This window comes from Syngnathus typhle, linkage group LG4, assembly GCF_033458585.1.
Source record: "Syngnathus typhle isolate RoL2023-S1 ecotype Sweden linkage group LG4, RoL_Styp_1.0, whole genome shotgun sequence".
NCBI classification, from domain to species: Eukaryota; Metazoa; Chordata; class Actinopteri; order Syngnathiformes; family Syngnathidae; genus Syngnathus; species Syngnathus typhle.
The window spans coordinates 13,705,872-13,731,600 of record NC_083741.1 but is presented as its reverse complement, the minus strand read 5'-3'; the positions used below and the strand labels follow the sequence as shown (position 1 = coordinate 13,731,600).

The window sequence follows — 25,729 nt, the reverse complement described above, 5'->3', positions numbered from 1 at the left end:
GTGTTTGCTGGGGTGGAATGCGTCTTTGACAATGCTGGCCGCTCTGCCAGTGAGCTCTGACTACACAAATCGTCTGTGAAAATGGACTAGGATTCCCACAGATGCACCAAAAACTTGTGGAAAGTTTTTAATAAATAGAATGCTGTTACACAATAGCTGTAGTATTCAAGTGCATTGCTCCATCCTAAGCCGTTTTTGGAAATAGTCTGCCCATCGATTGTGAGTCATGAATGGATGTTTTTCAAATTGCCATTGCGAATCAATGATTACTTTAAGCCTTCTACTGCCACTTGACATATTTTCCAAGTTCGTCTCTACAGGTATCGCAAAAAATAGCTTCTTCTTTTTTTTGCCAAACAAAATTTGAAAGGTTTACATTTAAGCTCTCGGAAAAGACCTAGCGCTGCCTGTGGCTTTACTGATTAGCACATAAAGTAAACGTCTACAGAGCCAGTGGGGAGTGGAATCGTCCCTGGCGTTGTTCCACCGCCGTGCACTCTCAAAGCAAGCACCATTCCTGGAGCACCTTGTGGTGCGCCAATCAGGCAAAGCATGCTCTAATAACTTTTTGACAAGAGCAAAGGTAATGCTGCAAAATTTGCATTTTTATGAAGCGAAAATGGAGTCCATATTCTAAAATTATGACATTTACTTTATTCGTTTCGAGTATATCCTCTTGAATGTTCTAACTTTGTATTTTTGACTCTTTCATGTTTATATTTTTTACTTTGAATTTTTGGCTTCTCGACTCGATTGACTCATTTTATTGACTTAACTGACACCAGTCCTATGCGCTCATTTTGTGTTTTTTGGGTCTTACAGCTGAAAAATTCTCTGAAGAATGATGTGTGTCTGGATCAAGGGCCTGAAAATGACAACGTTCCCATTATGTACCTCTGTCATGGAATGACACCACAGGTTTGAGCTCTTCTCTTATTTTACAGCCAGAGCTGCATTTCAAAGCATGTCGCTCGGCTGTTGCCTCACAAGTTTAAAACCTAATTGAACTGTTTGTTCAGCGTAGGTCAGCCGAAATAACAGCGACTTTAAATGTCCTCAAATGTTAACACAGCTTTATTCGCATCTGTGTTTGCCAACCTCATCAAACTGCTATTGATCCCTTCATCCTTCTTTGGCTGAGCAGATTGTTTTCTCCTTGCTGAGACACTTTTTGGGTCTTATATACTCTGGCTTTCTATTTCACAAATGATTTTTCTTACTTCCAAATCTGTAATTATGAAAGTGGGCTATGAAGAATTTACTTTTGCTCGGGGGCTCAATTATGTTGTGTAATTTACTTTTCAGCCACGGAGGCATGCAATAGTTAAAGCAAAATGTTGTCTAATTATTTTTGTGTCCCCTATGGAAAGCCGTTTGACTATTTATTCAATGTCCTTGCTGTCCATGCTCTATGTCCTTCTACTGCAAGTACAACTGTACTCATGACATTATGAAAAATGTCTCCTTCTTTGCCATATTTAATTGCAAAGCCTTTTTGTTTTTTGTATGGAGATTATTCCTCCACCAAATGATCAGTATCCTAACTAAATACAGGAAAGCCGATTCCCTTGAAAAAAGGCTGTTTGTAAGGATTATATATTTATGCTTGCTCTGAATCTATCGTGCGTGTTGTCTGCTGTCGACATATTCCTCCAGTCAGCAGCGAATTAAACTCGAGTAAATAAATAGATTCGATTCTTCCAAAGATTTTCTAATGTTACAACCCTTTGACACGAAAACATTAAAAATACAGTTAAGAAGTCCCCGTTCAGAATTACAGATGGACCGAGCTGTTTTTTTTTTTTAAGTCGATACTGATTATTAGTAGTCAAGGAGCCTGGTAATTGACCATTGGAGCCGAGAAATTATTGAGATAAAAAAATGAAAAATTTAAATCTCATACTCTTAACTCTGCTGTCTGTAAGCACACGTATATCGAACAACTTTTCTTTTCTTTTATTAGACAATAGTCATCTTTTTAAAATTCTAACCAAAAGTTTAGGGAGTCATCAGAAATGGCCTAAAAAGTTCAATGAAAAACTAGTTAATAGCTAATCTAACCCTTTCAACATGGCCAATAAAAATTCCTGTATCTTGAATCCTCTGTGACGGCCTCAGACATCAAAACCAATTTTTTATCTTCTTACAGAATGTGTACTACACCAGAACTCAGCAGCTTCTGGTGGGTCTCCTTAGTCCCACTGTTGACGATGATGACAACAAGTGCCTAGTGGACGTGAACAGCAGACCACGCCTCATCGAGTGTGGCTATGCCACAGCCAAACGCATGAAACTGCACTGGTTCTTCACTCAGGTGACAGCAAATGTTCAGTCAGCGCTTTAGATAACAAAACGAAGGGCCAGCGTGTGTCTAAAATAAAGTTTAAAGATAATGTTCTCGAGGCGCCAGAGCACTTCTAAACATTTTCATCTTTTTCAGGGAGGATCTATTCAGAACAGAAAATCAAGAAGATGCTTGGAGCTTGTAGCAAATAGTGACAACGAGTTTGGTTACCAACTCTCTCTACAGAAATGCACTGGACAGAAATGGTTCATCACAAACGTGTTGTATAGCAATTCCCCATGAGCACACCCGACTGAGTTTGTGTCTATACTATCTGTGAGTGTAATTCTGCATTCCAAATGCTTGGAAAGTAGAAAACATCACACTTGGAAATTCTAACGTCAGCCTTCCATACATTCTAATCAAAGATAAACTCAAGAAACACATGGCTGATGACCTTGATCAGTGCGTCATGAGCATTCGAGCTCCAACCTCCAAAAACAAACGCAAACCATGTTCATATTGTTTAACATGAAAATTGAAATAATTCCAGAAATGTGAAATGGACAAACTCGAGTATGTACTCTGACATTAAAGTGAAAGTAAACCCCAAAATTTTCTTTGTAATAATATGTTCTGTGCAGCCCAACTCATCAATACACTGATTGTTTTGGTCGCGTCACGAGATGAATAAAAACTGATTAATTTTGCTGCTTAACTTATATTCGACAAACGTAATGTTGATTAGAATACCCTGTTTAAACTATTGGGGGCACATACAGCATATTACTCTAAATAAATTTTTGGGGTTGATATGCCCTTTAAGCGCCGTTCAATTCATTTGTCGTCACATGTTGTCTTCAAATCTCAAAAACCCAAATGGAGGTGGGGAAAGGATTCCATGATGTCATTAATGCTAAATCATATTGCGAGCGTTACATCATTTAAATATGCCCATGCAAAGATGAGCTCGCTGATATTTCTATTGGTATTTTTACCACAAGGTAAAAATACTTTTGTGTATTTTCCGGTTAAAGCAGTACAGTCATATTTTCATTGGATGAAAAAAAGGTACTGGTGTCTGTGTTTTGAAGCTTTCTTACGGCTACCACGTAGCAATCTGTTCCTGTTGTAACTATTTTATTTCATGGTCTCAGGTTTATTTTGTGAATTAGCTGTATATATGTTGATTATATTTTGTTTGTTAATAACCTGAATATTTTTAATAAGTAAATAAAAAGAACATTTAAACTCCTACATTCATGTGCCTTTTTAACAAAGACAATCTCACTGCCCATCAACTATTTAAAATGCAATAAACACTACAAAAGCCACTAAAGTCAATACAAGCAGAGACTTAAACAAACCAAAGGATAATAGCTTTTGCAGGACAATCAAAAAAGGGAAAGTCTGTTTGGGAGATATATACCACTACATTGCAACCTTGAGCGCTCCAAAGGGAAGCCGACAAAATTCTTGACAAAAACTACTACTTTGCACAATGAAAATGAAATATGAATCATCATTTGGAAAATAAGGTGCTTCTTGCTTTTTGTTGGCGTGAGTCTATACAAAGTAAAAGATATTCTTGCACACATGCTGCATCTCAAAAAGTACACAGCATGTAAAGGATGTCAGTGAGTCATGACAAATGCGGAGGATGAAAAATAGGTCCGCTCTCTGCTCCCACTGTTTTGTGCACCTGAGGAGGCGACGGGTGGCCCAGCCTGTTTTCAAAATGTCAGTCCTCATTAGAAACTGTATTCGAGCAGGGCTCAACAGACCATTGCGTTAAATATACATGGAAACCCACTTTCATCAAAAAGACCTCCTTTGCTTGTTCTTAATATAGATGCAACAAGGGCCCCTCTGTATGCTCAAGCAGACCCAGCAGAAAATTACGCACATCGACTTGCTGAGTTAGACTTAAATCAATTAGGGCACAGGTGTCAAACTCAAGGCCCGGGGCCAGGTACGGCCCGCCACATCATTTTATGTGGCCCGCGAAGACAAGATAAAGTACATTTAAATTAACTTTACATGTGATTTTTTTCAATTTATCTTATCTTAATTTATCATAAATTTGGGCACCCCAACAGAGAAAATCCTCTTTTGTATAAATAACAGCCTCTAAACGCCTCCTATAGCTTCCAATGAGAGTCTGGATTCTGGTTGAAGGTATTTTGACCATTCTTCCTGACAAAATATCTCCAGTTCAGTCAGGTTTGATGATTTGCATATGACTGTGTGTATATAGCATCCCAGTAGTATGGATTACAGGCTTTGGATGTATTGTTTTTCAAGCCTATTACTGTGAGGGGGAAAAAAAGAAATATTGCGTCTTTTAGGTGACTATCAGGAACAGAGTTTAAATGGCTTTGGTTAGGCATCTTCTGCAATACCATTGTATTTTAATGGCTATAGTGACATCTACTGGTCTACTGAAAACATACAAATTGGAGCAGCGAGATAGAGTACTTTTTGGAAAGACTCAATTATTTTGAAAAATAAAAAACAATTCTGTTCAAATAGCAATTTCACAGATATGTGTGTATTTTATTCACATTTTGGATTTTTCCTGTTTTTGCTGGGATCCTCACCCCAATTTCCCTTCGCTTTTAATGGAAAATGTTTAACTGTGTTTTTGTTTGGTTTTAAGATTTTTAAGGGTTTGTAAGTTTTCTTTTTCTTTCTTTTTTTTTTCTTTTTCAAGAAAAGGGCCGTTGTCAGCTACGACTACTACTACTACTACTACTACTACTACTACTACCACTAATACTACCATTAATAATAATAATAATAATAATAATAATAATAATAATAATAATAATAATAATAATAATAATAATAATAATAATAATAATAATAATAATAATAATAATAATAATTCAAGAGTTTTTATTCGCCATGTTTGAGCGTGCCAAACATAATAATAACTTAACTGAATATAATTACGATAAGTTGGAAAGATCCATTCCCCATAGATAACGACAGCAAGTTGCTTCTGACTCATCGTATTTCTCGGTAAGGTTTAAGGCGAGTTATTAAACGAATAAGGGCTTGCATTCAAATCAGTTCCGGAATTGAACTGATTGCGAAACGGTGAGTTTTTACTACGTGACGTCAGCAGGGCAAGCTGATGACGTTTCTAACAGCCCCCATTCAAAAGCGACTACCTCCCTCGTGACGCACGCAGCCAGTCAGCAGTCTTTCTTCTCAGCAGCCGCAAGCCTGTACGACAAGGCCCTCCTCTTATTTATTGGAAGCCGAAGCTTTCTGGTGACAATTACGTCAAATTATCATCAATTTCCCCTCATTTATCTACTATTTTTTTTATACTTGTCGAAAAGTGAACATTTAAGCTGACGTTCTTTTTGTAAAAGGTAAGCGCTTTCGGTATTTCACGGCTTGGCCAATGTCAGCTACTTGACCTAGTTTGTGGCTTTCCGGAGATTTGATTGTTGTCTTTATCTGATGTCAACTGAATAAATAAAATGTATTGAAATAGTTTCGATCATAAGTTATCATCTGACGATGTCTGCTTAATGGCCGTTTTGAAAAGATAACGACGTACTGGTGGTGGCTATGTGCTAACATCCGGTTTCCTAACAAAGACTTGAGGAAAAACCACGACTGGATTCGCTTTTCCTGCTCTCAGTTTGAATTCTTATTCAAATCTAATTTAGTACGATTTTACCAAGATCTTACCTAACGCGGTATCCTCAGTTAACATCAAAATCGCCATTCCACACTTTTAATTGAATCACCAAATTCTGACGGTAATATTACCTCGATCATTACTGTAAAGCATAATTAATTGAACATATGAGAGAATTCCATAAATGTTATAGTTGTAATGTATAAATATATTTGTTTGAATTGCCATAAAATCTGGACTTGGTTCCGGGCCTCTGTCGATCAGATGATTGCCCTGTCACAGAGACTTTAATCAATCGACTTTATCACAGGTACATTTCCAATAAATGACGTATTCAGCCGACGCGTCTCAGACAATGTTATGGAAACGAAATGGAGACGTCGATGTTTGCTAAGCTAATGCCTCGTGCCAGGTTAGCACCGCCTGTGTGTACCACTGAAGAATTTTGCTCCACCGGCACGTGGAGCAGTCATGTGCTCGGTGGTCCTTTTGATTAAATCGAGTTTCAGGTCAAATGAGAACGTACTTGGATCGATCGAAAGCCGTTTGAGAATGAGATCGGTCCAAGTGAAGGGTCATGTATCATTCCAGGTTTTTTTTTTTTTTTTTAATTTAGTATAACAATTTAGGGCGCGCTAGGATCTAACTGTTAACTAGCAAGAAATAAATGTATCTCCTAAAATCAGAACTACGGGAAGCAGTTTGAAAATGTGTTCTATGTCCTTGGTATCTGGTCTAAGGTCCTTGGAGGACAGGTTTGGTTACTACGAGTAGGAAAACTGGAGGACAACTAGCCCACAACTATATATCCTCCCCTGTCTTATTAGTAACATGACAAGTGATTACTATCTTTGGGAATGATCTACCAAACTGAAATGATCACTTCATGAGCCTATAAAAATCCCTTCATAACAATATTTGCCCAGATTAATGAATGACTAAATGACTTGACATTTTCTACCGCTGACATTGTGCTTCTCACAAATGAAGATCTATTTGCATGATTTAAGTCAAGGTTTTAAGACGGGGGATTCAAATGTCATGGTCATTTTGACACTTTGACTTTGAAAACCCCTTTGAATTTTGACTGACCCATATGAGTTTATTGATGGAATATTTCCTCAACCTTGTCATCCAATTGGCCGTAGCAGAGAGAAATAAATTGGGACCGCAAAGTGACTAGAATTTGTGTTGGTGATGTCACAAAAGGTGAAGCTTCCCTAAAATGCATGTTTAGACATAACAAATTTCATTTCTCTGGATCCCATGAATTTGCTAAAGTTAAAGTGGCCATTCAAACCATACTAAAAAATTTGGCAGACTGTCATTTTAGAGAAATGTTGTCATGTCATAAATCCTTTTTTCCCTTCACTATGGTGCTGCTTCTGGCCTTGTGTGACCTAAAACCAGAGAACCTTTTGAGCATCTATTTGATTTCCTTGGTATCCAGTTTAAGATCCATCAACAAGAATGTTTGTTCTCGGAAATCTTTGGCATAGCAATAATAGGACAAGTTCATGCTCCCGTCGTTGTGTAAAAAACGATTTTTGAATAGTTGAAACCTGAACATGCTTGTTGAGTAACTGTTATTCTCTTCTCTACTTGTAGCTTGTTTCTCCCTGATTCCTTCCCAGAACACAATTCTTTACCAAATATTTGTAGTCAAGCCGCCAAAGTGGAGAGTGTTGTCGCACCAGGGGTTCCTTCTCATTTCAGGTAGCCAATAACACGAGACGCGTTGCTTACTTTCATTGGGAGCACTCCCGAAACATATCGCATGTAAATCTCACGTTTACACCCGTTCTCGTTTCAATGTGTTTTTTTTTTTCTGTTTGTATCACAGAGTAGGGGGAGCAGGTGGGGTTGCACCTCAGCACTTTCCCAAGGCTGAAAGCAACAGGTGATTTTTATTTTCATTTGTCCTTTATGTCAGTCAGTTGCATGTGTAGGAAATCTCTGCTGGCTTCAACGTAATCTTAATTAATTTTAAATTTGTTCCAGCGAGTTCCTGGGGAAGGCCCCAGGTTCTGCCGCTCAGAGATGGATACCTTCTCGAAGCACTAGACGGGAAGCCAGCTTCTCTGCTGAGAAAGGCCAACACGATGCAATCTTCCGAAAAGTGAGAGGGTGAGTTTTGGCAGGAACGTCTCCACATTGCTGCAGTGGTTTTGCATTTTGCTCCCACTTTATTGTGGCCCTCTGCTTTTTTTTTTTTTAGCATACTTAATAAGCTGACACCTGAGAAGTTTGACAAACTGTGCCTGGAGCTCCTCAATGTGGGTGTGGATTCAAAGCATGTCCTGAAAGGAATCATCTTGTTGGTCAGTGTCTATAATTCTAGCATCCATTTGTATAGCGCATTGAGGCACTCGTTCATTATGTGCTTAAATGCACATTTTTATTTTTGACTTTTGCCCTTTTTAGATTGTTGACAAAGCCCTTGAAGAGCCCAAGTACAGTCAGTTGTATGCTCAGCTATGTCTACGCTTGGCAGAAGACGCACCAAATTTTGAAGATCCAGCAACGGAAAATCCCGGAACAAAAAAGCAAAATACCGTAAATGCCAAAATATTTTGAAGTTGCAGTTGCTGTTATTTTTGTGACCCTTCTTCATTATTCAGATTTTTTTTCTTTTCTTTGTTGCAGACCTTCAGAAGGCTTCTCATATCCAAGCTTCAAGATGAATTTGAAAATCGCGCCAGAAATGTTGAGGGTGTGCAGCATATATTTCTTTTATACTACATGTTTTACGTTTTTTGTCAAGATCCCGTTTAACTTTGGGTGTTATTCTCCCTAAATAGTCTTTGACAAACAAGACTGCCCTCTCACCTCTGAAGAGGAGGAACAGCGTGCTGTTGCAAAGATTAAAATGCTTGGCAACATCAAATTCATTGGAGAACTTGGGAAACTCCACCTTATCCATGAATCCATCCTCCATAAATGCATTAAAACGGTAGGTTCCATTTAGGCAACATACCTTGACGTACCTTGACTTAGTAGTGACCAGAATTATTATTTTGTAATATATAAAACGTTTTGAGGTTGTCAAATAGTAGTCGAGAATTACACACCATCAGGTGGCTAACACGTTACATGACTGCACAATGCTTCCATTCTTATAATGAATAAATGTCACAACAAACTATGTTATGGGCCCGGAAGGACTCAGTCCACATTTCTGTTATTTTAAATGGAGAAAGGCGTGAGTGTTTTTGAATCTGGTCACACAATAAAATATTAAGTCTGGGCACCCGTGTATGGTTAAAAAAAAGATGTCGGGCAGAAATGGAAATTTCCTGACATGCATTTTTACTTGAAGCTTCTGGAAAAGAAGAAGAGAGTCCAAATTAAGGATATGGGAGAAGACCTGGAATGCCTCTGTCAGATAATGAGGACGGTGGGACCCAAGCTTGATCACGCAAAGGCTCGGGTACGATTGCCGGAAGCGCTGTTGCGACCAAGCAGCCACTTTTAATGCTTGCGATATACTCACCTTTTCCTTTTGTTTATCCTCCAGTCCCTGATGAATCAGTACTTTGACCGCATGCAGGCCTTGACAAACAACAAGGAATTACCTGCAAGGATTCGCTTCCTGTTGCAGAATACAACGGAGCTGCGGCAGAACAACTGGGTGCCTCGGAAAGCGTATTTTGACAACGGACCAAAGACCATCAACCAAGTTCGCCAGGAAGCCGTAAAGGTTTGTTTGCATGTTCAATCCCTTGCTTATTCATTAGCCTCATTCTGGGCCGATGCGAACCTGAATGTGTTTTGCAGGACTTGGGTGTGTTCATTCCACCTCAGTCTGACTGCTTGAGGGCTGACTTTTTCATGGACAATACCTTCCTGGATAGCTCTTTCCTACAGGCCAGGGTCAGATTTGACAAAGAAGGGCTCGGGGGCCTCGCTGACATGTTTGGACAAATGCCCGGTATGCCACAGTAAGGTTGACTGCATGAGCCACGGTGCAACACAATTGCAATATTTGGTTTTGCTTATAATTTGTGCAGGGATTGGTATCGGAACGGGTCCTGGAGTTATTCAAGACCACTACTCTCCGACTTTGGGTCGCCACCGCTCTAACCCAATTTTCAATGGCCATATTGGGATTAACAGCAACAACTCGCATCAGCCCCAGTTCGACACAGGGAGCAAGCCTTTTATCAAGCCAATGCAGGTGATTCCCGCTGCGTGTTTTCATCGTGCTTCCATCCTGTCTATTCTCAACATTACAAATCTTGAACTGTCTGTCACCCCAGGGTCAGAGTTCACCGGTTTTCAGCCATAAACAGAATGGCTCGGTTCAGATGCAGTCTAAGGATATCGGCCCGCGCTTTAGCAAGAAAGGGATACTCAATGTTGATGAGGTACTTTGTTTTCTTAAGATGGTGGGAAGCCCCTCGCTAGGTTCTAATATGACATTAATTCATCTTGTAAGCAGATGACTTTGGTGATAGTTTTAACTTTATTTCTTATGCCATTAGATCAGCCTGAGGCCAGCACAGTCATTCATCTTAAACAAAAAAGTGCCAAAGCTGCAGCCACAGATGACGATGATGCCGCCAAGTGCCCAAGGTTCCCTAATAGGACAGGTAATTGGAATGTTATATTTTATTTTTTAAAAATGGCTTTTAAAAACTTGCATGGTTAATGTTTTTTTCTTTTTGTAGTCCCCACAGCTTGGTCTTAAAAGCAACCCTCCACCGATTCAGGAAAAACCTGCAAAGTCCAGCAAAAAACTACCTCCGACTAAGGAAGAGCTCCAGAAAATGACGGTAATGTTCTTTCTTTTTTTTTTCTTCTTCTTCTTCTTCTTCTTCACGGCCTTGTACCTTAAAATGTGTACGAGATGCAGCTTAACACATTTGGCCATTGCCATGTTTTAGGAGGCGCTGGTTGCAGACTATATGAACAGCAAGAACGTTTGCGAGGCTGTGGCCGCTGTCAAGGAGATGAAGGCTCCAAAACACTTTTTATCTGAGATGTTAAACAAGATTGTGGTGTCTTCGCTCAGTCGCTCCGACGATGATAAGGAGCTTGCGAGCACCCTGATTCACGAACTCTGTACAGAGGGCCTTGTCACAAGGGAGAACCTTCTGCAGGTGAGCGTAAACAACTCCTACAGGAGCAACACGCGCATGCAGCACACAGCAAAAGAGCATTAGATCATCTTCCCACCTTTTGCTCCACGAAAAGGCCATTCTTGGTGTCCTGGACCAGTGTCCCAAGATTGAGGAAGAAGTCCCATTGGTGAAATCGTACCTGGCTCAGTTTGCGGCCCGGGCGGCCGTCGTTGACCTCATCAGCATGACTGATTTGGCTCACCAGCTGGAGAACGGCGCCCATTTCCCGCTCTTCCTGCTCTGTCTGCAACAGATGGTCAAGCTCAAAGATTGCGAGTGGCTTGCCGATGTTTTCCAGAAGAGCAAAGTCAACATGCAGAAGATGCTACCTGGTATGGCGGAAACCAGCTCACTTCTAAGCCATCATTTTAGACTCGTTTGCTTTTGTTTAGGAATGTTCCACAATCAAATCTGTCGCCAACAAATTTCTACCCCCAAATCTCTTCAAATTGTTAATGACTGTGTAGCGTTAATAATAATGCAATCAAAGCTCCCATTTTCACGTTACCTTTACACTGTATTTTATCTCCCTTCCTTAGAAATGGACCAGAACAAGGACCGCATGTTGGAGATTCTGGAGGGCAAAGGCCTGAGCTTTTTGTTCCCACTGATGAAGCTGGAGAAGGAGCTTCTGAAGCAAATCAAAGTGGACCCCTCTCCGCAGTCCATCTACAAGTGGATTAAAGATAACATCTCTCCCAAACTGCACACCGACAAAGGCTTTGTCAACATCCTCACCACCAGGTACACTACACCCTCCTTCATGCACACAGGCTTTTACTCAGCTTGCTCTCGTTGTAATTGTTTTCCCTGATAGTTTCTTGCAGTACATTGCCTATGAGATCAACCCAGATGACGATGAAGAGCAGCTGGCAGCGCCTAGCAAAGAGCAGCTCGATGAGGAGAAGCAGCTGCTGCTTTCTTTCAAGCCCGTCATGCAGAAGTTCTTGCACGATCACACTGACTTGCAAGTCAGCGCACTCTATGCGCTGCAGGTCCACTGTAACGCCAAACAATTCCCCAAAGGTGACCACCGCACGCACGCATGCGCCCACATGCAGGTAGAAATGCTAAACGTGCTCTCTGTTTCCAGGCATGCTGCTGCGCTTCTTTGCCTATTTTTATGACATGGAAATCATCGAAGAAGAAGCCTTCCTAACATGGAAAGAAGACGTCACCCAAGAGTATCCGGGAAAAGGAAAAGCCTTGTTTCACGTACGTTCACTCCCCGCAAACAACTTGATGCGTGCACATGGAGCTGCATCACAACACAAATTAAATGCCCAAATTTCATCAAACCAAAAGTCCACTTGCCGTTTTGAGTGATCCTGAAAATAACCGGCGTGATTTGTTTGCCATGCAGGTGAACCAGTGGCTCACCTGGCTGGAAACTGCTGAAGATGAGGAGTCAGAGGATGAAGATTACTAAAATCCCTCCCGCCTGCAGTGTTGGAATTTGAGTCCTCTTTTTACTACTTTGCCTCAGTCAGCAACAACGCTACTGTTACTAATCGACTACAGCCAGCGTCAACATGTAATGGTTCTATTTAAAGATGTAATTTGTCCCAAGTATATTTTGGAATTGATTTACATTTACGATAACAGGAAGTGTTTAGCCGAACATACACACGGTTTCATAATCAGGTTGCAGTCATCATGTGCTGCTGTTTACAAATGAGAACATACATTATCAAGAGGCTCATTTTTATCTGTTTTTAGATGCACTTTGCTGCACATCACGAGTTGTTGCAATAGTATCATACATGTTCTTAATCTTGATATAAAGAGCATTCTTAATCTTGATATAAAGAGCAATCCTAAATTGCAGATTTTTGTGTTTGACAGCTGTGTGGAAGCTCATCTGATCATTTTGTTTTCTTGTGTTGAATTTGACACCAGGCTGCCATTTTCTTTGTTTGGCATACGGCACAAGTAACTAATGACGAGCGCCAATAAGTTGCAATTTATGTTTGTTTGTTTTTTTTCCTCTAAGCAATGAATTCATTTTGCTTCTAGGGTTTCTGATGCTTTCCAAATAGCTTGATGGGTATTTTTTTTTAAAATAAATCATGTATTTTGGAGTGTGGATATTAATGTGCTGTAAAATAAATCTGTGTTGCCTTTTTTAATTTATCACTTTTTATAAATATACCTCTGTATCTGACTATACTTGAAAGTGTTTTATCATCGAGACAGCCAAAGTTTAGTTTCCAGTTTGCCATATAGTCGGGGTTTTTAAGTGGTCTCTTTAATCTTCTTGCATGTGACCTGCGCTTTCTTTTGGGTAAGTAACGGTTGAGTGGGCATCTGCAGATCATCCTTGAATAAAATACATTTCATGGTCGCTGGTTTGTGTGTTGCTTGGACAGCCAATTCAGTGGTGCCTTGTGCTGTGTAACTCATCTTAATTCCTGTTATCAAAATTGATTATATACTGGTGCTGAAAATGCATTTTGGAAACTGCTACAATAAAAGATCAGCATTTCAAGATGTTTTATGTTAATCTTTATTAGGGGTATGCATCGCCAGTCACTTTCATGCATTTCTTGTTAAATGGGGTGAAGTGCAAGGACGTTCATTCTAAAGTGCAGGAATTCAACTCAGTGGGGTTTTTGACCGTAGTACCAACTCAGGTTTCAGAGAGTATAATGCAATGAGTTGTCATTTAACAATATGAACTTGGCCAGTAATGCAAGTTTATTTTCAAAAGATGGCTTATATTGTCATCCCTTTTAACAAAGGATTGGATATGTACATCGATACAGAGGATGTGATACAGTCCAAGGAGGTTATATTTTAAAATTGGTTATGACGCTGGTGGTGTTTTATCAATCCATTTCCTCATGCCTACCGCTTATTCTCAATCTAAAATTAACCAAATTAAAATGAAACAAAAACAAGTCAAATCTCCCAAAACTTTATAAAGCCAGATATGCAATGCGTCTTGCCACACCAGGATTTTGGTGATTTGGCCTGTTTTGCGACCCTAATGTAGCATTATTAAGTGGTCAAGAAATTCAAGTTATTAATTCTCGATAATGCACTGCGGTAATGCACCATTTGCAAGAAAAACGGATACTGTTTTTTATTATTTAAAGGGAGGTGACAACTCATGAAACTCAGGCCTGGCATTGCGAATTTCCATCACTAAATCAGCAAAGTCGTAAAAATGAAAATGTAGTCATTTGTCCGATCGGACGCAATTTTCGGTTGCACAATCTACGTGCTGGCTTCCGGTGCAAGGCATCAATTTACGACCAGGCTATTTGGCTGCACTGGCATTAAAGTTTCTGTCAACTGCATTTGTTTGTTTTTTCCTCCAAGATGTCTCGAGGGTCTATCGAGATCCCTCTGCGGGACACCGATGAGGTAGATCTTTTTGTTTTTATGCTGGTTCTCAAACGCCCGCTGCTGTGTTATTAGCAGTATGTGCTATTGCTAACCTCAGAATTGTTCTGCACTGCATTAGTGCTTCATTTGTGACATAGAGGCACCTACTGTATGTCCAATAGCGTTTCTGTATTTTAATATATAAACCGGGAAAATATTGTGATAAACCTGAGTAAATCGGTGTAGTGTTGCTAATCAGACACACAGACTACCTTTCACTGTCCGCAAAACGGAACTGAACGCATGCAGACGGATTGCGATTGTTTTATTTATGTATATGTATCTAATCATCAAATCGATTTAAATGCAATACATTTCATCCTGCAGGTCATCGAGCTTGATTTTGATCAGCTACCTGAAGGTGATGAGGTCATCAGTATCCTGAAGCAGGAGCACACACAGCTCCACATATGGATTGCCTTGGCGGTGAGCATATATACTTTTTGCAGATGTAAAGCTCCTCAAATAAGCAATGAAACAATGACACTACCATGTCTTTTCTCTCTCAGCTGGAGTACTACAAGCAGGGCAAAACAGAGGACTTTGTCAAACTCCTGGAGGCGGCACGTATCGATGGGAACCTGGATTACAGCGACCACGAAAAGGATCAGATGACATGTCTCGACACTCTGGCAGCTTACTACGTGCAGCAGGCACGCAAGGAAAAGAACAAAGATGCCAAAAAAGAGCTCATCACACAAGCCACACTCTTGTACACAATGGCTGACAAGATCATTATGTATGATCAGGTGAGATCAATATCTCAGAGCAGGTGACCAAAAAAAAAAAGAAGCGTTTATGTTGAATGAATGCAACTCGTCTTGTCTCGTTCAGAACCATTTGCTGGGTCGAGCTTGTTTTTGCCTACTGGAAGGAGACAAGATGGACCAGGCTGACGCTCAGTTCCAATTTGTCCTCAACCAGTCCACCAATAACATCCCTGCGTTACTTGGCAAGTTGAACACGATAAAATTAAGGTTTTTAGGAATCTCGCAACACTTTACTGTTGTTATGGAGGAGGGTTACAACCTTGTCCTGTCGTATTTATTTTCAGTACAATACATTACTGCATTGTTTAGATGCCCATCTTGATATTTTGTAGGAAAAATTTCAGAGAAACGATTATTGAACCGATTTGTTTGTTTGCGTTTTGTGCATTTGTTTTCATTGATTTATTTTTGTTTATTTATTTATTTGACTTTCCAAGTCAAAGGAGTTTCAAAGCACAAAAACCTGCAAAAAAAACATCAACTGATTGATTTGTTTTGTACAACTTTGTTTTGGATATGTTATTTTTTTATCATTAGAGGAGTTTACAATGTCATTTTAATCAAATGATAGAAAAATAACAATAATGTAGAAGCATTGTTGCAGCACCAGCCACCGAAGAAGAGAAGTAATATTAATATGAAAAAGAGAACAGGAGCTTGTCCATAAAAAAAAAAAACTCTGGATGATCATAAACCACGTTTAACAATACAAATGTGCAAATAATGAGACTTGACCCACTGATATAGCTCATCTTTTTGTTGTTTATCAGGAAAGGCTTGCATCTCCTTCAATAAAAAAGATTACAGAGGAGCACTGGCGTACTACAAAAAGGCTCTGCGCACAAACCCCGGCTGTCCAGGTAAAAGTTTTAAACCGTTGCCTTCACTTCTCTAGTCATGCATACATGACATGCTGTATCGCATTGATTTTTGGATGCAACCAGCCGAGGTAAGGCTGGGTATGGGCCACTGCTTCGTCAAGCTCAACAAACTGGAGAAAGCTCGCCTGGCGTTCGGTCGGGCCCTGGAGCTCAACCCCAAATGCGTGGGAGCCCTTGTGGGCCTGGCTGTGCTGGAGCTCAACAACAAGGAGGCCGACTCCATCAAGAACGGAGTGCAGCTCCTGTCGCGCGCCTACACCATCGACCCCAGCAACCCAATGGTGCTCAACCACCTCGCCAACCACTTCTTCTTCAAAAAGGTAGGCAAGTTTCATCACACCCGCTCGCTCAACGTCGTTTTGAATTTCGTTCACATTGTTCGCCGTTATCTGCTTTCAGGACTACAGCAAAGTTCAGCACCTGGCATTGCATGCTTTCCACAACACGGAAGTGGAGGCCATGCAGGCGGAGAGCTGCTACCAGTTGGCTCGATCTTTTCATGTGCAGGTAGCATCCATGGCAATTGTGACGTAGCTTCCATGTGATTTAATACAGAAGTTGTTCTTTCTATTGGACTCTAAACAGACATACTACATGTCATTCATCTTTCCTCCTCTGACCTCAGGAGGATTATGACCAAGCCTTTCAGTATTACTACCAGGCCACCCAGTTTGCTTCGTCCACCTTCGTGTTGCCCTTCTTCGGCCTAGGACAGATGTATGTTTATCGAAGAGACAAAGAGAATGCAGCCCAGTGCTTCGAAAAGGTTTTGAAGGCCTACCCCAACAACTATGAGACCATCAAAATTCTGGGCTCCCTGTATGCAACGTCTGACGACCAGGAAAAACGAGACATTGCCAAAGTACGTATGTCCCAAATACTCAACAGATCTGTCATATTTGTGCAATGTTGCCACTGTGCCGTACTATTGATGACGAGTTTAGAGTGTGGCATACCTCTCGCCCTAATGAAAAAAGAAACTCAACAAACCAGTACCTAGAAATACTCAGCTCTTCAGTTACCACTGATTCCATTATCATAGATTGGATGGTCCAATTAAGTTTAAAGTATTTTGAAAAAAATGCTCGATCAAAAAAAAAAAAAGAGTGGCCATTAATATTTCAAGAAATCCTCATCTTTGCTTCGTAGGGTCACCTGAAGAAGGTAACCGAGCAGTACCCCGACGACGTGGAAGCCTGGATCGAGCTGGCTCAGATCCTGGAGCAAACCGACATCCAAGGCGCGCTCTCTGCGTACGGCACAGCCACCCGCATCCTGCAGGAGAAAGTGCAGGCGGACGTGCCGCCGGAGATCCTCAACAACCTGGGGGCGCTTCATTTCCGGCTGGGTAACCTGGAAGAGGCCAAGGTAGAGGTCCATGACTCTAAATTGCATCACGTTTTGACTATTGCGTAACCGCAGAGAGTCTAGTTCACAAAGCAACGAGCTGGTAGCTGCTATGTTAATGTCACAAAAAACACCTCCGTGTTTTTAAGGGACAATAGTATTGTGTTGTAAATTATAGACTTTAAAACAAAACGTTTCTCCTCCTCCAGAAATACTTCCTTGCCTCTCTGGAGCGGGCCAAAGCCGAGGGAGAGCACGACGAGCACTACTACAACGCCATTTCCGTCACCACCTCCTACAATCTGGCGCGTCTGTACGAGGCCATGTGTGAATTCCACGAGGCGGAGAAGCTCTACAAAAATATTCTGAGGGAGCATCCCAACTATGTGGACTGTAAGTACACCAAATCTACAACTATACATCACGCAGCTGAAGTATGCCGAAAGACGATTGCGTAACATTTCTTTTTGGCTTGCAGGTTATTTGCGACTCGGCGCGATGGCACGCGACAAAGGCAATTTCTACGAGGCTTCTGATTGGTTCAAAGAGGCCCTTCAGATTAATCAGGTATATTTCGGTCAAAGAATCTGGTAATGTTTTGTCATTCCAGACCGTCGTCACCATTCTCTCTTACTGTTTGTTGCAGGATCATCCGGATGCCTGGTCCCTCATAGGGAACCTGCACTTGGCCAAACAGGAATGGGGGCCCGGTCAAAAGAAGTTTGAGCGTATTCTGAAGCAGCCGTCCACGCAGAATGACACCTACTCCATGTTGGCTCTGGGCAACGTGTGGCTGCAGACCCTCCACCAGCCCACAAGAGACCGCGAGAAGGTGCAGTCACAAAAGAATATATTTCTCTCCTTTCTCAAGAGGGTTATGCAGACATTTTGGTGCAGGACATGGGCCAAGGAGGACTTTGTCTCCTAAAACCTGTGCCAGGGTGTGACGTCGACCAACATGGGCCGCCGGAATGCATTCCCCTACTTTAGCCCCGTCTATTGTATTGAAATGAGCCAATTTTTAAAGAGAGTCTGGCTACAATTTTGTGTCCAAGGAGGAAATATATGAGGAATTTAGCATTTAATTTATTTATTTCATTTAATAACTTTTTTTGCACAATCCTGCTGGTCTTGAGATGCAGTATGCATTTCTTTTAAAATGTTTTTATTTTCTAAACACAGACAGTGTTCTCTCCTGAGCTGTAAGTTAGTTTGTTGTTTAGCAGAGTATGCAAAAGTTGTACATTTGTGTAAGGTTCAGGCCAAAGAAGATGCCCTTTAATTTAGGTGTGCATGGCGTTTACATTTATAAACATGATTTGATTTACTGTTCATTATTTATGTAACTCTGCATTTTACTGACCTTTCCTTGTCAATGTTCTCATGTGTTCAGGAAAAGAGACACCAGGATCGCGCCTTGGCTATTTACAAACAGGTCCTGCGAAATGATGCCAAGAACCTCTATGCGGCCAACGGAATTGGTGTGTTGAGCTTCCTGTGTTTTTAAAAACAAACACAAGTGCCAGATGTTGATCTCAGCCGGAATATCTCGTATCCAGGTGCCGTCCTAGCCCATAAGGGCTACTTCAGAGAGGCCCGGGATGTGTTTGCACAAGTAAGGGAGGCTACGGCCGACATCAGCGACGTGTGGTTGAATCTGGCTCACATCTACGTGGAGCAGAAGCAGTACATCAGCGCTGTGCAGATGGTAAGAGGACTATATATTGACAACTATTGTGTCTGCGCATCAATGAGAGCACTAAATTGTGAATTTCTGCTGTGCAGTATGAGAACTGCCTCAAGAAGTTTTACAAACACCAGAACACGGAGGTGTTGCTCTACTTGGCGCGAGCACTCTTTAAATGTGGCAAACTCCAGGAGTGCAAGCAGATGCTGCTGAAGGTAAAATCAGAGATGCGCTTCTCAAACTGTAACTTGGGTGTCTGTTAGATCATACCAATTTTTTTTTTTTTAATTTATTCCGTGACCATGTTTTTTTTTTTTTTTTTTTAAAATATAGAACTCTGTAGTATTGACCTATTTAATAAAATAGTTTAAAAAAACAAGTCCAGTTTCTCTGGCATTTAGGGATAGTTATGTTGAATTGGGTGGTGGTCCCTGAACCTGAAAAGCTTTGAGGACCTCTGCAAGGTCTTTCTTTTGTCATTTTGCTCCATGAGCTGTTGTAATGGCTTGTCGTGTTGCAATCAGGCCCGCCACGTGGCACCCAATGATACGGTCCTCATGTTCAACGTGGCCCTGGTGCTTCAGCGGCTCGCCACTCTGGTGCTCAAGGATGAGAAGAGTAACCTGAAGGCTGTGCTGAGCTCTGTCAAAGAGCTGGAACTCGCTCACAGGTAGCAGTGGCCACTTTCCACTTTGATTGAAAGTTAGACGGTGCGGAGCGGGCCATTTGTAAAAACGCTTCTTCCTCACATCCTTGTCCCCTCTCAGGTATTTCAGTTACCTCAGCAAAGCTGGAGACAAGATGAGATTTGACCTTGCACATGCAGCTTCTGAAGCCAGGTATGTTGGGAAATGCAAACAAGTGTTTTTGTTGTATCTCAAGCCACCTGTGTATTTGGGCTTACTGCACCAATCACTGCAGTTGTGTTTTTCTCACTTGTTCCTTCTCCATATTGTCTATTTAAAGTTTTGTCTCATTCTGCTCCAGTTATTTGTTTTATGGGTCTGCTAGATTATAATAATCGTGTTTGATTGGATTCCTTCTCGTGTCCTAATTTGACCATGTGTGTTGTGTGTTGGCAGGCAATGCTCCGATCTGCTGAGTCAGGCTCAGTACCACGTGGCACGCGCCAGAAAACAGGACGAGGAGGAGAAGGAACTCCGGGCCAAACAAGAGCAAGAGCGCGACCTGTTACGCCAGCAGTTGATGAAGGAGCAGGTACGTAAATCACAGCCAACATTTCAGGGCAGAGGTGTGATCTGCTGACATTGTGCTCCTCAAAATAAAGGAGGAGAAGAAGAGCCGGGAAGCTGAGGAGACGAAGAAGCTGTTGGAACAGAGAACTTTGTATGTAGAGAAGACCAAGAACTTGCTCAACTTCGCCGAGGGCGTCTCCAAGGAGAAGAAAAAGGGCGGTGGTGGAGGTGGCGGACGTGTGAGTGACGCACACATATGACCACACACACACACAGAGTCGGGCGAATGTAGCCCAAAAAAAATAACATGACTTCTCTCTGTCCACTCCTAGCGCAAGAAGGGAGGCGACATGGACGAGTTTGTCAATGACGACTCCGACGAAGATCTGCCCATAAAGAAAAAGAAAAAGAAGAAGGCAGCCAGTGGGAGCGAGCAGGACGAGGGTGAAGATGGAGAAAGGAAGGCCCGCCGGAAGAGAAAGAAGTGAGTGTGCCAGTGTCAACTGTCACCGATTGAACAGTCACTAAATTGAATGTTAAAACTAAGCATAATCTTAATGGTTGAAGCTTTTTTTTATGGAATACAGAACATTTAATAATACAGTTGTCTGTAACATTTTAAATGCATTCACACCAGATATTCTAGAACAGTTTTCAACCATTCATTTTGTGGAACTAAGTCTTTTTTTTTTTGCTGTCACAGAGGTAGAGAAGACAGCGATGAAGAAGGAGGAGCGCAAGCCAAGAAGCAGCGCAAAACCAAAGAGCGCAAGAGGATCGAAAAGGTACCCTCTAACTGATCCATAGAAGGCGTGCATAAATATTAGAGCCGTACAAATTAACTAGTTTTGATTTAACTGATTAGCTCTTTCAAAATAGCAAAACCTTTTTTTTTTTTTTTTTTCTTCTTTCCTCAATTTGTTGTTTCATACATATTAGCACATTACAATTCCGGATGCGTGAACCACTAAGTACTTTTCATGGGTTTGGATTTCATTTTGAAGAACAGTATTTTGGCTCAGTTTTTATTTTAATGCAATTTCATTTGTTCTGATTTTCATGTTAATTTTCAAACTCTAATGTTATAGTGGCTTACAATAATATGAAGTCGAATTTTTAGGTGGTACTTACTGTAAGGAAAAAAAGAGTCTAATACTGTAGACGGCTAGATTGATTTTTTTTTTTTTTTCTAAATTTTCTGATGTCCTTTTTCAGTTTCAGTTTGAGCGTCCCCCGCCTTCTCTCAAAGGCAAGATTAAGTCAAAGGCAATTATCTCGTCTTCTGAGTCTTCAGACGAGGATGGCCTGAAAATAGCAGAGGACAGGTAAAAGACGAGTGGAAGGAGATGGCGCCGCTGAAATAATGTCTCACGAATCCACTTTTTTCCTCTTCAGGAACCAAAGAAACAGCGGTTCCGGATCCGACGATGATGATGACGACGACCACAGGAAGCGTATCGTATCGGAAAGCGACTCCGACGCCGGTAGAAACCGCTCCGGCAGTGAGGCGGGCAGCCCTCAGGGAAGGAACCGCTCGGGCAGTGAAGCTGGCAGCCCTCGGCGATCCGTGGGCAGCCCCCAGCGCTCGGCAGGCTCCGACGACGATGACTCTGGCAGCGACCGTCCGGTGAAGAAGAGGAGGGCGCAGCAACAGTCTGACTCGGACCAGTCAGACAACGAGAGCAAGAGGTCGGGATCGGACGACGAGTCCCGACCCGGTTCACCTGTCGCGGCATCAGAGCGAGAATCAGAACCGGGGTCTGACAACGAAGGGTCCCCTCGCCGCTCTGACAATGCATCAGAACCCGAGGGCTCCAACAATGACGATGACAGTGATTAGGTTTTGACAGACGTGCCTCATTTATGCCTATACTTAGTTTTTCTTTTTTAGAACAGCGTTACCATGTACCGTCTTATTTTGTTCTGTCCCAAAAGATGAATGTTTGAAAAGTGTGAAATACTGTATTTTACGTCAACCTAAAGACAAATGACATTAAAAAATGTTCTTCACTTTTTTCACAGTGTTTCCAAAGTTTTGATTGGTACTGTATTTTTGGTGTGCTCAAACAGGCAACTTGGAAACAAACAGTAAATGCACAATTGTCACAGGCAGTCAATTCGGCAGTAGAGAAGCGGAGGAAAAGGGGGCTTATGGAGGGTTCTGGGTGGGGGCGGGGGTGGGGGGTTGTCAGCTGGTTTTGATGTGAAGTGAATATAAGCACAAGAGCATCTTGAAGGCTTCTTACGTGAATCAGACCATTGGCCAAATAACAATGACAATAATATATATTTAAGCATTTGTTTCTCTTTCAGAAGAGCTGCACTGGCTTGAGAGGTAAGAATTTATCATTACAATTGAAATATCTTTTTATATATATTTATAAAATATTTTATTGACCACAAGGTTGATTGATGTGTTACTTAATAGACATAGTGTAGTGTTGTTGTTTTTCTTCAGCACCATGAAAACAATTTTCAGGCCTTTTTATATATGTATAATCCATTTTACTGTTTGATGTTCCTTATATCTTACTTAATCAAACCTGCAAACATCAGGTTTTCTGACTGAGACAATGAACTGCTTTTTTTTAGTCGAGAAATCCTATTGATGGTCATTTTGTGCGTTAAAATCCTCAATTTAAAGTAGTCGCTTCTTTTCTCAATTTCAGTTACAGCATATGTAGAAATGTGACAATCCATCACTCTCTTTCCTGTACGGGAATCCAGCCAGTTGCCACAATGTCTGACAGCAATGATGGTAAGTAATGATTGTGCACCATTATCCTTTCTGCAATGAATTGTCTTTGCCAGAGGTGGGAATACATTTTGTCCGTTACATTTGATTCCTTTTTGTACTTCGCAAGTCATTTCACCGCACACAGAAGCAAGGTGACTAATTTACGTGAAGCCTGGCAGAAACAATGGATGACGACCCAACAACAACCCTGGCCTCATATTCGATCTGTTTTGAGTTTATCTTTGAGATGATATAAAAAGAACAGCTACAACGTGCCATGTACAATATCCCCCTTGTCCACCTAAAAATGGAACTGGCTGCCAACCAATTGTAGGGCATAGCTGACATTCATGCTCTGATTAAAAGAATATTTCAATTCAGTTTCTCACCGTTTACTTGGGGTTTTTTTTTCTCCACACAATTGTTCATAGGACTAGTTTTTCCATTGACTGGATTACTTGATTCAATTTTTGGTCATTCTCTAATCTGACATGTAAACATGTCTATGGTTGTTTAGTGTTGGAGTTTCCTGACAGTGTGATGAGGGACGAACTGGAGGACTCAAGCGACACAAATGAATTCTCTGAACATGAACTCCTTGACATCATGTACAATGCATGTAAAGCTTCCAGCACAGGTATGTTGACTGTTGAAAGAGGAATACTGTAAAACGCTTATTTAAAAATTGGGCACCGTCATGTCGATCCCTATCAGGAGACGTGTCAGCATCAAGCATCTTACAATACCTGCAGAAGGTGACGGCCCGGAGTCACCAGCAGCAGGGCCGCCTGACATCCTTGCAGCAGCTGCTGGACCCCGAGTGTCAGGACCCCGTTGTGAGCAGAGAGATGTTCCACCTGACTATGAAGGAGTGGATTGCCCAGTGCAGCCAAGACAGGTGCAAAATGATACTGCAGCATTGCCTGTAGTTCAAATTACATATTTGTCTAATAAGAAAAAAACACAAATTATCTCAATAAAGTACATCCTGCTTTTGATAGTTAATTATTAAATGTAGCCTACTAATGTGCATTGACCGCAACTCAGGTGTGGCTTACTTTGACCAACCAATCAGAGGATGGAATAATGCTCACAACATTGAGGTCCAGAACTGCTACTGCTAGAAATGCTACCAAATGTGGAGAATAGATTGTTGGGAATAAATGAATACTGAACAAATGTTAAATTTAAGGTTGGAAATGTAGCTCAGGGCTTCTGGTAATGTTTCGGCCTGCAGAGAAAAACCTAGCTGGCCCACCATTGCTGAATATTTTTGAAGAAGCACATGGACTCAAGCATAACCGTTAACATCAGTCAATTTGTTAAAATACAATTTTGTTTGCGTTGTATCATTGCGTTGATAAGTTAAGTGTGTGTTGTTATTTTTTGCAGAAACTAGAACTGTTTTTGGAACTTGTTATTCTCCCTGTTGTTTAGTGCTGACGTGGACAGTGGTGATGATGCACCTTACCCAGATGCTTCAGTACTGCCCATAAATGGTAAGCTACTCTTATTATTAATTTTAAAATTATATTGATCAGAGAAAATTGATTTTACTAAATACTCTTTCAGGTCTGGAATTTTCAACTACTCCTTCAAAGGCTGCTCCAGCCGACAGCCAACAATATGACTGGTTAGTTTCTGCCTCTCTTCATATAATGTTGTCTTAATTTACTAACTAAACTACTCATTTGGTTGAAGTGACGCAAAAGAGCTGTCGGCAACAGTGTCCGAACTGAAGCAAGCCCACCGCAAGCTGAGCGAGCAGAACAGCAGCTTGCTGAGGACGGTGGCTCAGTGTGAAGATGTCAACCTGCAGCTCACCTTGGAGATCACTGAGCTGAGAGCAAAGCTGGCCAGGTAAAATATTTCATTTGAGAATATTAAAATCTTTTTTTATGAATGACCCAAGTGTGAGCTTATCACTTGCATTATGAGATTTCTTGGGAGATTTATGGTGGCGATGGATGTCTTTCTTTATTTTGGCATGAGTAGTTCCCAGCGGTCAGCAGTTCGAGCACGATCCGTAACAGAGGAACTGGAGGAGACCCGAAGAGCCTTTAAAGAAGCTCAGGAAAGAGCCAGCCGTACGCAAGCCAATTGCACCAAGCTGGTATCTCATACACTTGACATATTAAGCAGGAAGCTACGAATAGAATAAAAGAAAGTAAATTAAGACTTTTGGGCCAATTGCAGAGCAATGAGGTTGAATACCTGAAAGTTCACATCAGGAGGCTTGAAGACAAGGTAATGCAAAATATCTTTTTTCATGGTTTACACTCATTTCACAGGTATTCCAAGATGTCCCAAAAGTCACTTTACTTCCACCGTACTTTCTATTGTCTTTTAGATATTATATGGATGTACTGTCCGACATTTGGGAACTGTTTTAATTTGCGTGTCTCCTTTAAAATCGGTCGCAGAATGAAAGACTCTCCTTTGAAAAGACATGTTCGGAAGAAGGCTTGAACAAACTCCGCAAAGTCAATGCTGACTTGACGGTAGGATCGTAACAGTCAAACACCAGTTTCTGTCCTCTACTTTTGTTTTGTTGAGCATTCAAATATTGACAGGCTGAACTTCAAGAAACTTTGCTCATGCTGACTATGAAAGACAGAGAAATGACCAAGGTTGGTTCATTGACCCCTTAAAACCA

General features: G+C 41.3%; 3 protein-coding genes across 4 annotated transcripts in view; all 3 read left to right on the top strand.

The window, feature by feature from the left end:
• The window catches only part of galnt18b (UDP-N-acetyl-alpha-D-galactosamine:polypeptide N-acetylgalactosaminyltransferase 18b), a 44,638-nt gene extending 41,533 nt beyond the window's left edge, over positions 1-3,105 (top strand). For both annotated transcript variants that reach the window (XM_061276022.1, XM_061276023.1), the window contains exons 9-11: positions 823-918; positions 2,150-2,314; positions 2,441-3,105. In XM_061276022.1, the coding sequence (XP_061132006.1) occupies positions 823-918; positions 2,150-2,314; positions 2,441-2,587 (408 nt within the window). In that variant the 3' untranslated portion in view covers positions 2,588-3,105. The remainder of the gene's footprint in view (positions 1-822; positions 919-2,149; positions 2,315-2,440) is intronic.
• A 4,445-nt stretch (positions 3,106-7,550) lies between these two features.
• Positions 7,551-13,553, top strand: eif4g2a (eukaryotic translation initiation factor 4, gamma 2a). Its single transcript, XM_061276021.1, has 20 exons — positions 7,551-7,658; positions 7,786-7,842; positions 7,944-8,069; positions 8,161-8,263; positions 8,367-8,498; positions 8,589-8,655; positions 8,744-8,895; positions 9,262-9,372; positions 9,460-9,642; positions 9,720-9,873; positions 9,953-10,119; positions 10,202-10,309; positions 10,427-10,534; positions 10,613-10,717; positions 10,829-11,044; positions 11,139-11,397; positions 11,605-11,809; positions 11,883-12,091; positions 12,159-12,280; positions 12,429-13,553. Exons 7-20 carry the CDS (start codon positions 8,812-8,814, stop codon positions 12,492-12,494), a joined length of 2,097 nt encoding a protein of 698 aa, XP_061132005.1. The 5' UTR covers positions 7,551-7,658; positions 7,786-7,842; positions 7,944-8,069; positions 8,161-8,263; positions 8,367-8,498; positions 8,589-8,655; positions 8,744-8,811; the 3' UTR covers positions 12,495-13,553.
• Positions 13,554-14,280: 727 nt separating this feature from the next.
• Positions 14,281-22,351, top strand: ctr9 (CTR9 homolog, Paf1/RNA polymerase II complex component). The gene is made up of 23 exons (XM_061277106.1): positions 14,281-14,434; positions 14,783-14,881; positions 14,965-15,204; positions 15,290-15,407; positions 15,996-16,085; positions 16,170-16,426; positions 16,506-16,613; positions 16,732-16,968; positions 17,256-17,474; positions 17,663-17,846; positions 17,932-18,020; positions 18,100-18,285; positions 18,847-18,934; positions 19,013-19,161; positions 19,239-19,355; positions 19,665-19,810; positions 19,908-19,979; positions 20,223-20,358; positions 20,429-20,575; positions 20,669-20,820; positions 21,040-21,121; positions 21,552-21,661; positions 21,732-22,351. Exons 1-23 carry the CDS (start codon positions 14,390-14,392, stop codon positions 22,174-22,176), a joined length of 3,516 nt encoding a protein of 1,171 aa, XP_061133090.1. The 5' UTR covers positions 14,281-14,389; the 3' UTR covers positions 22,177-22,351.
• Positions 22,352-25,729: the final 3,378 nt, after the last annotated feature.